Raw genomic sequence first — 18738 nt, 5'->3', positions numbered from 1 at the left:
AGCTAGAGTAATATTTAAATGGTGAAAGATTGCAGCGTGCTACTGTGCAGAGGAACTTAGGAGTACATAAATCGCTAAAAGTTGACTTGCACGTGCAATGGGTAATCAGGAAGGCAAACGGAATATTGGCTTTCATTGGTAGAGGGATTGAATTTAAGAGGAAGGAGGTTCTACTGCAATTGTCCAAGGTGTTGGTGAGGCTGCATCTGGAGTAAGTGTGCAGTTCTGGTCTCCTTACTTGAGGAAGGATATACTGGCTTTGGAGGCTGTGCAGAGGAGGGCCACCAGTTGATTCTGGAGATGAGGGGGTTACCCTATGAGGAGAGGTTGAGCCGCCTGAGTCTGTGCTCAGTCAAATTTAGAAGAATGAGAGGGGATCTTATAGAAACATGTAAAATTATGAAAGGGATAGATAATATAGAGGCAGGCAACTTGTATCCACTGGTGGGTGAGACTAGGACTAGGGGACATGGTCTCAAGGTTAGGGAGAGTAGATTTAGGACAGAGATGAGGAGGAACTGCTTCTCCCAGAGAGTAGTGAATCTATGGAATTCACTGCCCAAGGAAGCAGTACAGGCAGCTTCATTAAATATATTCAAGACACAGTTGGATTGGATTTTGCATGGTAGGGGAATTAACGGTTCTGAGGAGCTAAGACGATGCATAGATCAGCCATGATCCTAATGAAAGGTGGAACAGGGTCATTGGGCCAAATGGCCTACTGCTTCTATTAATATAAAACTATGAGGGCATGGCTGGCTAGGCAGCATTTATTTCCCCTCCTGAATTGCCCAGAGGGCAATTAAGAGTCAACCACATTACTGAGAGTCTGGTGTCACATGTAGGCTAGACCAGATAAGGATGGCAGATTTCCTTCCTTTCCATTAGTGAACCAGCTGCGTTTTTCCGATACTTGGCAATGGATTCTTAATTCCAGAATTTTTTTTATATTGAATTCAAATTCTCCATCTCCCGCAGTGGGGTTTGAACCCGACGTCTCTGGATTAACAGACCGTAGATAATACCTCTAGGCCACCACTTCCCGCCAATACCTATTATAAACCCTTCTGCATCTGCCTGTAAATTACTGACATTTGTCTTTGCTAATCTTTTCCTTTTTACGTGCCTGTAGAGATTTTTACAATCTGATTTTATGTCTCTTGTTATTTGAAATTCAAATTCATTCCATTCTCTTTCGAGATCAATTTCTTGTTCTTCCTTTGCTGAATTCTGAAATAATTTTAAGGCTTAAGTTTTTAAAGAACTTGAAAGACTCTTAATTTCATCTGATGATATCTTTGGCTTCCCTTGTTAGCAATGGTGATATCTCTTCATTTTTGCCTTGATGCTTTCAGCATTTAAACTGTTTATTTACTACAAAGAGGCAGCTAGTCCATTAAAGGGGTGGTGGTGGGAAGATGAGTGGCTTCTACAATGTTTCTCTCTGCTCCCTACAAACACTCTTGCACTTGGTGCATTGCAGGATTGAAGTTTGAAAGCTGCACCTGAAAAATTCTAAGGTAAGTAACCGTGTAATTTCTTGTCTCATCTGGAACAGAAATCGGGAGCCTGAATCAGTTTTGAGGATTTGTGTCATGGTTTCAGCAATAGCTGAATTGAAAAGCAGTTTAAACTTGTAGTATATATTGTGTGTTCAAAAAACAAATTCTGAGCCATAATAAGTAGACGTACAATAGAAGGGCTCCCTCAGTCCAGATTCAAGGTTCATTCTGGCTTCCTTTACAGACAAGTTGCCATCTTTTCTCCTCTATTTCCCTTGCCTTTTCTTTTTGAGTCTGTATACAAACTGCTGCCTACTCATCTCTTTCCCCAACATTTTGCTCAGCCTCTTCCACCATCTGCTGCTGATTCTTGAGCTCCCACTGTGAGAACTTCCAAGTACAAGATGTTATTGTAATGTAATACATTAAACTATATATATTTAGAAATGTACAGCATGGAAACAGACTCTTCAGTCCAACCCATCCAAAACATAATGAAGAAATAATCTGCAAGTATCAAAGATCTGGATTTTTTTTAAGCGTTTTTTTATGCATCTCCTAATGCATATTTATAATATAACCATTTATAGGTTTCAAAAATCTAATTTCACAAACTTACAAACTTAACTGCCTCTTTTCATAATTTCTTTAATCTCATTTTTAAAATCATACTTTTTATGTTCACATTCAATGTAATCAGTAATCAATTATCGTGAAAGTTCTCTTATAGGTTTTGCTGATCTGGTTTTTACATGCTGTGTCCACAAGAAAAAAATATTGCTCCACCAAATCCTAAAACATTGCATCCGTTAACATGTCATGAGCAATGCCACAGGAGAGCTGACTATATAAATGGCAGGGTTATTAATATTTTATATAATTGCATTTAAATCTTATAATGTGTTAACATATTTTTGAAATAACACACAACCTTATAATAGAGCCTATCATCAGTATTTTACATTTATATAGTGCCTTTAACATAGCCTCCAAGGACCTCATAGCAGTGTTGCCAAACAAAATTTGACATGAAGCAACGTAAACATTGTCAGGATGGGTGTCCAAAACACTTGGCCAATGAGGCAGATTTTACAAGTGAAGTCATATTTTTGCTGGACCATAAGGTTTCTCTCCCATTAGGGAGGGAGAGATGATTGGTGGTGGTCTAACCTGAGTGTCACAGCACCTCGGACAAAGGGAGGGATTGTGAAGGAGACTTATTCATGGTAACCTCAGCCAGTATGGGAGTTGAGCCCATGCTGTTAGTACCAACCTGCATCACAAACCAGCCATCCAACCAACTGAGCTAACTGATCTAATGCGTAAAAGGAAGAAAAAGTGGCAGACAGATTTAGTGAGGAATTCAAGTGTTTTGGATTTCAGTGTCTGAGGCCGCAAAGCCAATGTGGAATAATTGTGCCTCCAAGGCTTTAAAAAGAGTCAGCCTTGGAGGACCACACAGCTTGGAATAGTGAGAATGGATGAAGTTACAGAAATGAGCAAGGATGAGACGTTGGAGGAATTTGGAAATGATATTTTTCAAACTGAGCTTATACCAGATCAGAAGCTAATATAGGTTAGTGAGTTGAACACAGGAGCGATGGATGTAATAGATTAGGTGAGAATTAGATTTTTGAATGAACGTCAGAGGCTGACCAAGAGTGTATTGAACTAGTCCGATCTAGAACTGAAAAAAGGCAGATCATCAGAGGTGGAGTCGGATGACATGTAGGCAGACCTGGTGATGGAACACATGTGGTTGTTGGTGAGCCATCTATTAGGACACCAGGTTTATGAAAAATCTGGTTCAACCTCAGACTGGCACCAGGGAGAGGGTTGCATTGGTTGCTAGGGAGGGGAGCAAAGAAAATGGCCTTAGTTTTTAAATCATTTTGGTCAACTGATGCAATGCATCAATTATTTTATAGTAAACAGACAATTGGTAGACTGTTGAAAATCACACAACACCACGTTATAGTCCAACAGGTTTAATTGGAAGCACTAGCTTTCGGAGCACCCCTCCTTCATCAGGTGGTTGTGGAGTACACAATTGTAAGACACAATTTATAGCAAAACTTTACAGTGTGATGTAACTGAAATTAAACATTGAAAAATACCTTGATTGTTTGTTGAGTCTCTCATCTGTTAGAATGACCATGATAGTTTCACTTCTTTCATGTGTAAATCACAAAACCTTTTAAAAGTTACATTCTCAGGTTAACTATAACAATTGGTGTCAGCCAGATAAGATATTAAGTTGTTGAAGGTGTTAACCTCCTGTGTTCCCTGCCTGTGTCATAATGTTTAGACTGATTCTATAGAGTCTTACATGGATTCATGCAGTTTTTGAGCAAAGTACAATGTAACTCTGCAAGTACAAATTCACCCCACAAACTTATATGTGTGTGTGTGTGTGTGTGTGTTTCTGTCTCTGTCTGTCTATGGTGGGGGGTTGCGAGTGTGAGAGGGAGAGTGGATGTGTGTGTGTGTGTGTGTCTGGGGTGGGGGGGGGTTGTGAGTGTCTGTGTGTGTGAATGTAAAGCATCTAAGTCTGTGAGAGGATGCGTGTAGGAGTGTGTGTCTGTGTGCGTGTTTGTCTATGTGTGTGTGTGTATATAGGAGGGCCTGTGTGTGTGTGTGTGTGTGTGTGTGTGTGTGTGTGCATACATAGTGCAATGGTGGTCACCTGTAATGTGACATGAACCCAAGGACCCAGTTGAGGCCCTCCCTATGGGTACCAAATTTAGCTATCAGCCTCTGCTCAGCCACTTTTCGCTGCTGCCTGTTCTGAAGTCCGCCTTGGACTTGGTAGAGTGGCTCTCTTCTTTAGTCATTTCTTAATTCACTGCAATAGGTTTCTTTTGAAGCGTTAGCTTGCCAATTCACTGAGTAGCTTAACTATTTAAGTGACATGACTATTAAAAAACACACACATTATCAAGTTTTCTTGTACATTTAAAAAAGGTTTTTACTTAAGCACCCAATCCGAAACAAAATAAAAAGATGCCACGTTTTACACACACGCATTCAAAGGTGTGTACACACCACACACACACCACACACACACCACACACACACCACACACACACCACACACACACCACACACACACCACACACACACCACACACACACCACACACACACCACACACACACCACACACACACCACACACACACCACACACACACCACACACACACCACACACACACCACACACACACCACACACACACACACGCAGACACATACTCTAAAGTGGAAGGATATGTCAAATAGTTATAGGTCTCCCATAGATTGACACCTAGGATTGTTTCAAAGTGGGCTTGATGGATTTTTCAGATTTTGTGTCTAGATAATTTAAAGGTGTTAACAGATGATTTCTGTTTGGTCTCCTGCAGTCTGCAGCTGCCTGGCAGTTGTTTTTTAAATGTTGCCCATAGCAGGTGACTGCCATGACTGACTGACTGACTGTTCTGAATTAGAGTAATTCATTTTGAAATGGATCAGTAATTTAAAATATTGGACGACTTGCCATTATCATTGGGTAATGATGAGCAACTCACCCTTCAGCCTTTGACACTCCAGGGAAAACAGACCCAGCCTGTTCAGTCTCTCCCTATAGCTCAAATCCTCCAACCCTGGCAACATCCTTGTAAATCTTTTCTGAACCCTTTCAAGTTTCACAACATCTTTCCGATAGGAAGGAGACCAGAATTGCACGCAATATTCCAACAGCGGCCTAACCAATGTCCTGTACAGTCACAACATGACCTCCCAACTCCTGTACTCAAAACTCTGACCAATAAAAGAAAGCATACCAAACGCTGCCTTCACTATCCTATCTACCTGCGACTCCACTTTCAAGGAACTATGAACCTGCACTCCAAGGTCTCGTTGTTTAGCAACACTCCCTAGGACCTTACCATTAAGTGTATAAGTCCTGCTAAGATTTGCTTTCCCAAAATGCAGCACCTTGCATTTATCGGAATTAAACCCCATCTGCCATTTCTCAGCCCATTGGCCATCTGGTCAAGATCCTGTTGTAATCTGAGGTAACCCTCTTTGCTCTCCACTGCACCTCCAATTTTGGTGTCATCTGCAAACTTACTAACTGTACCTCTTATGCTCGCATCCAAATCATTTATGTAAATGACAAAAAGTAGAGGACACAGCACCGATCCTTGTGGCACTCCACTGGTCACAGGCTTCCAGTCTGAAAAAACAACCCTCCACCACCACCCTCTGTCTTCTACCTTTGAGCCAGTTCTGTATCCAAATGGCTAGTTCTCCCTGTATTCCGTGAGACCTAACCTTGCTAATAAGTCTCCCATGGGGAACCTTGTCAACGCATTACTGAAGTCCACATAGATCACATCTACCGCTCTGCCCTCATCAATCCTCTTTGTTACTTCCTCAAAAATCTCGTTGGAAAGAAGCTGTTCTTGAATATGTTCGTACACGTCTACAAAGTACAGGGTGTTCTACTATAAAGCTGTATGTGTGTTGCTGCATCACCAACACTTTAAGCGCTGTTTCTAAAGCACGATTTTTCTATAGCACGGGATTGCACAAGAATGCATCTATCGCGTTATGGAAGATCTACCTGTATTATATTTTCTGTCCAGTGGAAGAGAGTACATCAGAGGTGGGAGGGATCTTTGATTATGTTGATTGCTTTTCCAATGCAACAGGAATCAATGGATGGAAGGTCGATTTGTGTGAAGGACTGGGCTGTGTTCACAACTGTCTGTAGTTTCTTTCGGTCTTGGGAAGAGAAGTTCCCATATCGTGCTGTGATGCATCCAGATAAAGTGCCTCTTCAAAATTTTTAAGAGTCTTTATGGACATGTCAAATTTTTTTAGGCTCCTGAGGAAGTAGAGACATTGCTGTGCTGTTTTGACTGTAGTGTCATTAATATTCAGATAGAGTTCATTATAATCGATGCAAATCAATGAAAATTGAAATTTAAGTAAAGTCTAAATTTTGATGGAAGCAGACAGTATAATAAATGTAGATTGTGAAGAGTAATTTATAACTAAATAACTTGTTATAATCAAAATTTACTTTCCTTGCCATCAAAATTTCTGATAGGTTTTCGCAAGTGTGTTTCACCTAAAATAAATGAATTGAGTCAATCCCTTCAGTCAAAGCAAATTTTTTTTACTTTATGCAGAGCTCAAGTTTTCTTCTAAGTTTAGTTTTTATAAAAATACTTAATTAACAGAAGTGTTTGAAATATTAAGAATTACATTGTCCTGACTGATTTTGTTTCTTCACTGCTAATTGCTTCTGCTGCTCAAATTATAGGACTCGTTTTTTGATTGCTGAATGACTCTGAAAATTCAAGCTGTCTATTGATTGAGTAGGTTTGAATTAATAGAACAGTGTGTGATAGAGAGCTTGTACCTTCCTATAAATAGATGAAGGTTAGTAAAGAAATAATATAAGTGTTAATTATATTGATGTAACACCAGGCATTAAATAATTTGAACGATAATTTAATCTGTTTAAATTTAAAATCTAGTATATTTCTGAATAAATAGTGGGCTTATAATTTTTTTAGTATTGTATGTATTAAGAGCAGATTTGATTCTTTTAGCTCCTTAAAAACTGAATCCAATCTTGAAGCCATGAAATCTATCCCGAGTGAAAGACTGATGATAGAAACGGGTAAGTTTTTTTTAAAATATCGATTTATCCAAAATGTAATGTTTGGATAAAGGATAGACCAGCAATAGAAACACTAAATTTCTCTTTGGAGAGTTTGGTGCACAACAATTAGCCAATATATTTGTTTAACCACAATGGAACAATTTTATTGGTTTGACTAGATTGAAAAAATAAAGATGGCTCTGATATACAGAGCATAATGGATCACGAGGGTGATAGTGTTATGAGATAAGGCATATAGTTTGCTATTTTCCAACTGAAGTGGAGTACAGACCAGGAATTTCTGGACCATCCTCCACACCTGGAATCGTTTTAAACCAGATATTATATGACATTGCTTTATTGTGTCTTCTTATTTAGACTGCAATGATTTGACATATAATCAGTCTGTAGAACTCAGTAGGAAGTATTTAATACTTTATAGAGTCATAGAATCATAGAGTTTTACTGCATGGAAACAGACCCTTCAGTCCAACTCATCCAAATCTAGATATCCTAAATTAGGATATCTAGTCCCATTTGCCAATATTTGGCTATATCCCTCTTAAATCCTTCATATTCATATATCCATCCAGATGCCTTTTAAATGTTGTTATTGTACCAGCCTCTACCTCTGGCAGCTTGTTCGAGACATGCACCACCCTCTGTGGGGAAAACGTTGCCCCTTAGGTCCCTTTTAAATCTTTCTTCTCTGACCTTAAACATATGCCCTCTAATATTGGATTCCCTGACACCAGGGAAAAGATCTTGGATATTCACCCTATCCATGCCCCTCATGATTTTATAAACTTCTAAGGTCATCCTTCAGTCTGTCTCGTTCCAGGAAAAATAGCTCCAGTCTATTCAGCCTCTCCCTGTAGCTCAAACTCTTCAATCCTGGCAACATCCTTGTATATCTTTTCTGAACCCTTTCAAGTTTCACAATATCCTTCCGATAGTAGGGAGATCAGAATTGCATGCAGTATTCCAAAAGTGGCCTAACCAATGTCCAGTACGCTGCAACATGACCTCCCAACTCCTTTACTCAATGCACTGGCAAGCTTACTAAAGTTAAAAATCACACAACACCAGGTTATAGTCCAACAGGTTTAATTGGAAGCATTAGCTTTCGGAGTGCTGCTCCTTCATCAGGTGGTTGTGGAGTGTAAGATTGTAAGATTTTATAGCAAATGTTTACACTGTGATGTAACTAAAATTATATATTGAGAAAGATCTGGATTGTTTGTCAAGTCTCTCATCTGTTAGAATAACTATGTTAATTTCAGTTCTTTCATATGTAAATCGCAAAACTTTTTAAAGTTTTAATCCAGGTTGTTTTCAATATATAATTTCAGTTACATTACACTATAAACGTTTGCTATAAATTCTGTGTCTTACAATCTTATATTCCACAACGACCTGATGAAGGAGCAGCGCTCTAAAAGCTATTGCTTCCAATTAAACCTGTTGGACTATAACCTGGTGTTGTGATTTTTAACTTTGTACACCCCAGTCCAACACCAAATCATGACAAGCTTACTAAATGCCACCTTCACTATCTACCTGTGATTCCATTTTCAAGGAACTATGAACTTGCACTCAAGGTTTCTTTACAGCAACACTAAAATTTCAATGGCAAGCTAATTATGTTCATAAATTTCTATTTACAGCCAAGTTGTTACACAACAATAATTATTTATTTGTTCTACAATATTTAATTTGTGAATGTGCAGAAGACTGTCTGTTGCTTTATTAAGGTTAAATTATTTATAAATTATCTAGTGTTAATAGTTGCAAAATACATTTTGTGTTTATATAGCTTAGGCACTTGGGCATTATTTTCATGGTGCAATTTTCTCACTTGTGTGTTCTCGCCCCTGCATGTATTTATTTTTGAATGGGATGTGGGTCTATGCCATTTACCCTTTAGTATTTAACCAAAGTAATGTTACTTGTGAGCAGAGAAAGTGAGCCTCCGTATGTATACTGTTCAATTACTAGAGCATTGCAACCCTGTCTTTTCCCAAGATCCACATCTGTGCCTCCAGAGGGCAATGCTGAATATTTGTGAACGGGAGCCTCGCAGCTTTTCCTCTCTTATCACAACATTCTTCTAAGCTTCAGGTTTTTTTTCCTAACTGACTGATACTCTTTGCAGCTTAGTTTGAGAACTCCACAAAGAATGGGATTGAAAATTTAAATCTTCCTAGACTATATTACTCCACTATTTATTAAGTAAACTTCCTGAGATATTGTGTCAGTTTTGTGGGATGGGTTATCAAAGGGCTTGGGCAACAAGTAATCACAATTCTAAAATATACTCTGTTCTTAATCACCTTGCACACCACAACAGAGGTCATCAGAAATGGTCAGTGGTGGAGACCATGGCTGTATGTTTTTTTTCTGTCATTGTGAGTAGATTCTGATTTTGTTCAATTGATTTCTAAGTTAAATCAACAACTAGTGGATCAAGGAGAGATAACGGTGCTGTCTAAATTGTACATCTCAACACCATACACCTATGACTTACATATTGGTAAAGATTGGATTTTAGCATTTTGGTGAATTTCATCAGTGATGATGTGATGGTCTTTATTGTAAAACAAAAGAAAAGCCTTAAGTCAGAAAAGAATATCTTCCTGAAATTATATAGGGTTTTGGGGAGGCTGCATCAGGTGGTGTTTACACAGATTTGTTCTGCTTACTTAAGGAAAAATGTACTTGCCTTTTAGGGATGCAACAAAGGATTACTAAGGTGGTTCCTGAGATGAGAGGGAGTCTGAGAAAAGGTTGTGAAGAATGGGTCTGGAGTTTAGAATGGTAACCCCATTGAAATCGATAAAAGTTTTAGAAGGCCTGATAGGGTAGGTTCCAAGATTGCCAAGCCTAGTTGGACAGTCTTTAATTAAAGATTAATTAGGTTAAGTGTGAAGCCATTTAGGATTAAAATGATTGGATATTTCTTCAGTCAGTATTTGGTATTTTCTACCCCAAAAAGTATGGATGCTGAGCTGTTGAGCATATTCAAGACCAAGGTCATTAGATTTTTAGGATCCTAGGCAATTGTAGGTTATGAGGATACAGGGAAAAGTGGAGGTAGAAGATTAGCTATGATCCTTTTGAATTGTGAGGCAGTGTCAAGGGGCCAAATGGCTAAGTCCAGCTCCTGTTTCTTATGTTCTTTTATGGACTTGCTTGGGTCAGGTGTATTTGATGCATTGCAGTGCTCTTTTAATAGAAACCCAACAATATATCTCAATTTCAACTATGACAGGCCACTTACTACTGCATCCTTATGTCTGAATTAAAATCAGACTCCCCGGATAGTATTAATATTTCTTGCTTAACTCTAGTTCCAGAAGTGAAAAGCTGTTTTACTAATCTTCTTTCAATTGAACTGTCTGAACAAGAAACAATCTCGTTTGAGAAGCTCTGAACAGATATTCATTTGGTTTTAGCTTTTCAACTTTTTTGTTTACGTTTGTAAAGATGCACCATGGTGTGGAGTAAAGAATACACATGCTGGTGCTAAATATGTGACGACCACTTTTCCAACAAAAAAGAAGTGGGAAGAGGGACACTGCCTCAAGGACAGGAATGAACCATGCCATATTGTGTGAGTATGAAGAAAAGTTCCCATGTAGTTGTTCAAATTCTCAATGTATTTTGTTGAGACTTTCTATCAAGATGGTTACTACCTTTAGAGACATAATTCCTTGACACAAAAATACACTGGGACAAAGAGCAGTTATTCAGCATGCTTTAATAACCAGATCATGTTTTGACTTTCACTGGCATTACTTTGTTTTCTAGATAGGGAATAGATCTAGTTTCCTTTTCTGTGCTTCATTCTAGGTAGAGTGTAATGCAATGTGCATAAGTTCGTAAATCTACACATTAAAAAAAAGACTGAAGTTCACTTCATAGCACCTGTAGATTAAAATTGTGTACTTTTTAAGGTATAATTCCCTGATGCAGAAAATCAGGTACACAGCTTCAAAGGGAAGACAAATGGTCAAAAAAGAACACTCTTTTGGCTTTGCACTATGCATTTCACAATTGATTTAGGGAATCTATAATACAAGTATTGTGAAAAGTATTCTTTAGATGCCCTTATTACTTCCTCCAATGGTTTTTTTTTAGTATTATTATCCCTTTCATCTAAACCGTGCATATTCAAACCTACCTGCTGGGTCTTCTCAGTTGCTGCTACCAATGAAGTTGGTGCTGCTTGAGTTGTAGCTGGCTTCTCACCTCATATGGCTCAGCTTCATGCCACAATAGCTGTTCCCAGAACTTAACCAGGAAGCCCCTTTTCTTTGTGTTGACTATTGCCTCTTGTTCTTGCATGCTCGTTTCCAGCCTTATTTCCCTCTTCCCTATTTGTGTCACTTTATACCATGTACAAACCATTATTCTGTCTCCATTTATCCTGGACAACCTCCCATCAGGCAAATGGGATCAATCATTTGTCTGTTGAACAGATGTCAAATAAAAAGATGCTGCTTAAGCTGTGTTTAATAGTTTAGCTATTTCAGGCAGTTCAAGCAGCTGCTTGAGAGATCATTGTCATTAAGTCCTTTCAGGCAGGCCCAAGTGTTGCACAACCTACTAGAGAAGGTGCAAAACTTGATCTACTCTTAGGAAATAAGGCAGGGCAGGTGACTGAGGTGTCAGTGGGGAAGCACTTTGGGGCCAGCGACCATAATTCTATTCGTTTTAAAATCGTGATGGAAAAGGATAGACCAGAACTAAAAGTTGAAGTTCTAAATTGGAGAAAGGCTAATTTTGACGGTATTAGGCAAGAACTTTCGAAAGCTGATTGGAGGCAGATGTTTGCAGATAAAGGGACGGCTGGGAAATGGGAAGCCTTCAGAAATGAGATAACAAGAATCCAGAGAAAGTATATTCCTGTCAGGGTGAAAGGAAAGGCTGGTAGGTATAGGGAATGTTGGATGACTAAAGAAATTGAGGGTTTGGTTAAGAAAAAGAAGGAAGCATATGTAAGATATAGACAGTATAGATCGAGTGAATCCTGAGAAGAGTATAAAGGAAGTAAGAGTATACTTAAGAGGGAAATCAGGAGGGTAAAAAGGGGACATGATATAGCTTTGGCAAACAGAATTAAGGAGAATCCAAAGGGTTTTTACAAATACATGAAGGACAAAAGAGTAACTAGGCAGAGAATAGGGCCTATCAAAGATCAGCAAGGTGGCCTTTGTGTGGAGCCGCAGAAAATTGGGGAGATACTAAATGAGTATTTTGCATCAGTATTTACTGTGGAAAAGGATACGGAAGATATAGACTGTAGGGAAATAGATGGTGACATCTTGCAAAATGTCCAGATTACAGAGTGGGAGTGCTGGATGTCTTGAAATGGGTAAAGGTGGACACCTGATTTGGTGTACCCAAGAACTCTGTAGGAAGCTAGGGAAGTGATTGCTGGGCCACTTGCTGATATATTTGTATCATCAATAGTCACAGGTGAGGTGCCGGAAGACTGGAGGTTGGCAAACGTGGTGTCACTGTTTAAGAAGGGCGGTAAGGACAAGCCAGGGAACTGTAGACCGGTGAGCCTGACCTCGGTGATGGGCAAGTTGTTGGAGGGAATCCTAAGGGACAGGATGTACATGTATTTGGAAAGGCAAGGACTGATTAGGGGTAGTCAACATGGTTTTGTACGTGGGAAATCATGTCTCACAAACTTGATTGAGTTTTTTGAAGAAGTAACAAAGAAGATTGATGAGGGCAGAGCAGTAGATGTGATCTATATAGACTTCAGTAAGACGTTCGACAAGGTTTCCCATGGGAGACTGATTAGCAAGGTTAGATCTCATGGAATACAGGGAGAACTAGCCATTTGGATACAGAACTGGCTCAAAGGTAGAAGACAGAGGGTGGTGGTTGAGGGTTGTTTTTCAGACTGGAAGCCTGTGACCAGTGGAGTGCCACAAGGATCGGTGCTGGGTCCTCTACATTTGTCATTTATATAAATGATTTGGATGCGAGCATAAGAGGTACAGTTAGTAAGTTTGCAGATGACACCAAAATTGGAGGTGTAGTGGACAGCGAAGAGGGTTACCTCAGATTACAACAGGATCTGGACCAGATGGGCCAGTGGGCTGAGATGTGGCAGATGGAGTTTAATTCCGATAAATGCGAAGTGTTGCATTTTGGGAAAGCAAATCTTAGCGGGACTTATACACTTAATGGTAAGGTCCTCGGGAGTGTTGCTGAACAACGAAACCTTGGAGTGCAGGTTCATAGCTCCTTGAAAGTGGAGTCACAGGTAGGTAGGGTAGTGAAGAAGGCGTTTGGTATGCTTTCATTTATTAGTCAGAGTAATGAGTACAGGAGTTGGGAGGTCATGTTGCGACTATACAGGACATTGGTTAGGCCACTGTTGGAATATTGCATGCAATTCTGGTCTCCTTCCTATCGGAAAGATGTTGTGAAACTTGAAAGGGTTTAGAAAAGATTTACAAGGATGTTGCCAGGGTTGGAGGATTTGAGCTATAGGGAGAGACTGAACAGGGTGGGGCTGCTTTCCCTGGAGCGTCGTAGGCTGAGGGGTGACCTTATAGAGGTTCACAAAATTATGAGGGATATGGATAGTGTAAATAGACAAAGTCTTTTCCCTGGGGTCAGGGAGTCCAGAACTAGAGGGCATAGATATAGGGTGAGAAGGGAAAGAGACCTAAGGGGCAACCTTTTCACAGAGGGTGGTACGTGTATGGAATGAGCAGCCAGAGGATATGGTGGAGGCTGGTACAATTGCAACATTTAAGAGGCATTTGGATGGGTATATGAATAGAAAGGGTTTGGAGGGATATGGGCCGGGTGCTGGCAGGTGGCACTAGATTGGGTTGGGATATCTGGTCAGCATGGACAGGCTGGACCGAAGGATCTGTTTCCATGCTGTACATCTCTATGACTCTAAGTGACAATCTTCTGGAGCTCAAGATGCATTAACAGTTTCTGTTGAAGTTGGGAAACTGACCAGATTGCTGCATACTTCAGTTCTCCATAGGTAAATAACGCTAAAGGAGTTTGTAGCCAGGAATATTTTCCATAATTAAAAGATTAGTACAGTTTCGTAGTAATAAATATCTACAATTAATAGTACAGAAACCCACAAATGCTGTCCTGGTTTGGAGCGGGAGAAAGTCCCTGCAAGTGCCCATTACCTGATTGTTATTTCAAAGAATCCCCTCTGAGAAAGACAAATAGTGAAGGTCTGAACTCAAATCCCAGAGCTGATGGTACTTAATTTCTGAAATTTGGATTTGACTTGTTTGTAAAGGGCTGTTCTAAACCAATAACCTGGTCATCATTAACAAATAAATTGAGTTTTTGTGAGCAAGCCTGGTATAGACAAATGAGCACTTACCTTGAACTGAACTCTTCATTTTAACTCTCCCATATCTTTCACATTCTCCCTGAGCCTTTCCCCGTATTTGCCATTGCTAATGTGCCCCTAATACAATCCCTGCCCTTATGCTTCTCAGCCACAGCTTGTAACTAGCTTTTCTGTGTTCACCTATTAAACTCTTTTACACATGAATACAACTGTTCAGCTCACTACATCTAATAAGTATTAAGAATGGATAATAGATGCTAGCTGAGCCAGAAATGCCCAAATTCTTAAAAAAAAAATAAAAGGGAGTGCTTTCTTGGAATTGTGATTAAGAAACAATTTTAAGCAATTTCGATTGCCAGTCTAGTGACCTTGTTTATTGATCATATCATTATACTCAAAGCAGTTGGACAACACAATTATAGCAATGATACTCCTTTATTTAAAATTTCAAATAACGTTGTATACCTTGTAAAGATAACTTTGAGTTGTGTACTCTTCTTGAAACATTTATTTAAAAGTCAAAATAATAAGTTGGAACATCATTACAAAATGCAGCAAAGCATTAGCAAAAACCATGATGTGGTATCAATGGTTCACAACACTTCATCCATTCAATAAAATTTATGCCAAGGTTAATAGATGAATATTGAGCAATATTCATTTCGATGGGTCCAATCATTATGAAACCTCCAAATAGTGTGCTGATTTTAAATACTACTGTATATTTTAGGGTCTGTGTTTTCATGACTTTGACCCTTCTGCCGTGCTTCCCCTAAGGGCAGAACAGTAGCTCAGTGGTTAGCACTGCTGCCTCACAGTGCCAGGGACCTGGGTTCAATTCCAGCCTTGGGTGACTGTGTGGAATTTGCACATCCTCCCTGTGTCTGCATGGGTTTCCAGTCACAAAGATGTGCAGGTTAAGTGGATTGGCCATGCTAAATGACCCATGGTATCTAGGGATGTGCAGGCTAGGAAAATGCAGGGTTATAGGGATAGGGTGGGATGTTCTTTGGAGTGGACTCAGTGGGCTGAATGGTCTGCTTCTACACTCTAGGGATTCTATTTTTCCAAGTTCTTTGCTATGCATGGCCTGTTTGTTATGTGATTGCCACATGTAAGCAGATCCTAAAGTAAACATTGACATGTGCAGCATTTTGTTTAGTGAACAGTATGTTCTGGATTGTTACACAGCAACACAAATACACAGCTCAGCGGGAACAGTTATTCTTCGCTATCTGAGATCTGCTGAAATGGAATTTGAAGACGAGTGTAGATGCTCTCCTTTGTCAGGAATGTATGCAGAGACTATGCAAAACAGGGACAATAATAATGTCGAGGAAGCTTGTGTCCGTTAAATCTAAGAACAGAACTTGTAAATTTCAATGAACATGAATGTTCAGTTTTATGACAAATTAGAACATGATATCATAAGACATTGGAGCTAAATTAGGCCTATTGCGTCTTCTCCACCATTTGTGCATGGTAGATATGTTTCTCAACCCTACTGTCCTGCTTTCTCCCTGTAACCCTTAATCCCCATACTAATCAAGAACCTGTTAATCTCGGTTTTAATATACTCAATGACTCGGCCTCCATAGTCTTCTGCAGCAATACGTTCCACAGATTAACCACCCTCTGGCTGAAGAAATTCATCATCAGTTCTCCAGGGTTGTCCCTTCAACCTGAAGCTGTGTCTTCAGTCGGATCCTAGTCTCTCTTACTAGTGGAAATATCTTTTTCATGTTCAATCTATCTAAGCTTCTCGGTATTCTGTAAGTTTCAATGAAAAACCCCCTCATTCTCCTAAACTACAGAGTAAAGACCCAGAGTCCTCAACTGTTCCTCAAATGACAAGCCCTTAATTCCTCGGATCATTCTTATAAACCACCTCTGGACCCTCCCCAAGGCAAGCACGTACTTCCTCAGATACAGGGCTCAAAACTGATCACAAATTTCCAAATGCAGTCTGACCACAGCCTTATGCAGCCTCACCCAGTGCATCCCTACTCTTGTATTCTAGCCTTTTTGAAACAAATCCCAATATTGCATTTGCCTTCCTGACTGGCAATTGAACCTGTATTTTAGGATTAAGAGAATCTTGAACTAGGACTCCTTGTGCTTCAGATTTTTTTTAGATTAGATTAGATTACTTACATTGTGGAAACAGGCCCTTCGGCCCAACATGTCCACACTGACCCGCCGAAACGCAACCCACCCAGACCCATTCCCCTACATTTATCCCTTCACCTAACACTACGGGCAATTTAGCAATTCAACTAACCTGCACGTTTTTGGACTGTGGGAGGAAACCGGAGCACCCGGAGGAAACCCACGCTGACACGGGGAGAATGTGCAAACTCCACACAGTCAGTCGCCTGAGGCGGGAATTGAACCCAGGTCTCTGGCGCTATCAGGCAGCAGTACTAACTACTGTGCCGCCCACAAATTTCTGAAGTCTTTCCCCATTTAGAAAATAATCTATATCTGTATTCTTCCTACTAAAGTGCTTATAATATTTTCTTCATTATATTCCATCTGCCACTATTTTGACCACTTTCCTAGCTCTAAGTCCTTCTGTAGCCTCCCTGTTTCCTCAGCACTACCTGTCCTCCCAACTATCTTTGTCATCTGCAAACGTGTATCACCGATAGCTTTTCTCAACCACATTGCTGCAAAAACATGGCAGTTTCCTACGGAATGATTTTATGCTGGCAAAACTAATATTAAGACATCAAATTTGAATAGGTTTAGAAATACATAATTTGCGTTGCTAACTCTCTAACTGCCTATTACACTTCTCCCTAATAATTTTTTTTCTTTATAGTCAAGTACTGGAGATAATGGCTGCAGTGCGAGAAGAGGACACACGAGAGCTGAGCAACACTATGTACAATAATACTGTGAAGGTCTTCTTTCCTAATAGTTGATCAACAGTCAATTGTGACCAATTGATTTTTAAGTTGACACAACTTAAGAGGCAGCTGGCAATGGCATCCATTTCCAGAATGGTGCTACCTAGTTTTTGCATGAGCTACTCTAGATTGATATGAATTTATCCCCACCATAGCCATACATTTTCTGTTTTAAAAAAAAAATCAGTGAAATTAGTCATTTTGATAACATTTGAAAGATACTTTTGAAAAATTTCAATTTGGATGTGATGGGAAAGCTGACTCCCTCTAATGCATGAATGGCAGCTTTCCTCCCATACCTACTTGAACATGTTCAAAAGTGTAATTTCACTGACAGAATGTTGAGCAAGTACCTTACAGTGGATTTTTTGAATTTATAGTACCTCTGTATTGCATTATTATTTTATTATAATCATGATTGTGACAGATGTATTATAGTAAACCTCTAACCAGAGATCAGTACTTAAGTAAATATTTAGTTTTTATGCAAAGGATAAAAAGGTCAAGGACATGTTATGGTCAACTTGTTTGGCTTGGAGCAAAGTGGATAGCATAACATCAATATGCAATTCTGTCTGATCACTTTTAGCATATACCGGAGATATCTATTTTCTGATCTTTAGGATATATTGTAAATCCTGACAATGATGACAAGCTTATTGTAATTTAAGATTGTGTGATTATGTAGAGGAAGACATTATAGTTTTGTTCCAGTGCCCATTGAGCCAAAAATATAAACAGTAGAAGATATGGAACAATGTGGTTATCATGTACAAAATCCATATTAATGACCAAACACTGGGGTATAATTACTGGAATTTTGTTGTGTGGGAAGTATTGCTAGATCAATATGATAATCATTCATTTGAAAATAAAACTTATACTCAACAGTGAAGCATTCCTTCTGTTCAAAAAGAGCATTTGTTTGAAGACAAATTACTAACACTGAAGCATTCTTTTGTGCGTATCTCTACATGCTCCTCATGTTCAAGGAAAAATTGCAATCACATTTTGAACAAGTTTAATATTATAGAGAGATATAAAATTGCAAGTTATATTCAATTTCTACAAAGATTTATGCTGAGGCATAAATATTCATTTTATTTATTTTAATGACATTGATATGAAAATAATAATATATCCATGCAGGTGGCAGTCTAAGCAGTATAGTTGGAATCATAAAAATGCAGTTAATTGATTGAGAGGGCAAAACTGTGATAAAAATGGATTTTAGTATAGACAATAAAGGTTTAATTTTTCTCCTAACTTCAGTCAAAGAATTATCTAAAATGACTTCTCCTCCCACTGCTGCATG

General features: G+C 39.2%; 1 protein-coding gene across 4 annotated transcripts in view; it reads left to right on the top strand.

Annotated features, from left to right (window-relative positions):
- tatdn1 (TatD DNase domain containing 1) overlaps nucleotides 1-18323 on the top strand; it is a 63244-nt gene extending 44921 nt beyond the window's left edge. For all 4 annotated transcript variants that reach the window (XM_087986466.1, XM_087986464.1, XM_087986465.1 and 1 more), the window contains 3 exons: nucleotides 7102-7172; nucleotides 10641-10767; nucleotides 17336-18323. In XM_087986466.1, coding sequence (XP_087842592.1) covers nucleotides 7102-7172; nucleotides 10641-10767; nucleotides 17336-17438 — 301 coding nt within the window. In that variant the 3' untranslated portion in view covers nucleotides 17439-18323. The remainder of the gene's footprint in view (nucleotides 1-7101; nucleotides 7173-10640; nucleotides 10768-17335) is intronic.
- The last annotated feature ends 415 nt before the right edge of the window (nucleotides 18324-18738 follow it).

The sequence above is a fragment of the Chiloscyllium plagiosum genome, unplaced genomic scaffold (assembly GCF_037043375.1).
Source record: "Chiloscyllium plagiosum isolate Xiang-an unplaced genomic scaffold, Cpla_swu_hap1 HiC_scaffold_4, whole genome shotgun sequence".
NCBI classification, from domain to species: domain Eukaryota; kingdom Metazoa; phylum Chordata; class Chondrichthyes; order Orectolobiformes; family Hemiscylliidae; genus Chiloscyllium; species Chiloscyllium plagiosum.
The sequence above is the reverse complement of the archived record's forward strand: the minus strand, read 5'-3'. Positions and strand labels throughout refer to the sequence as shown.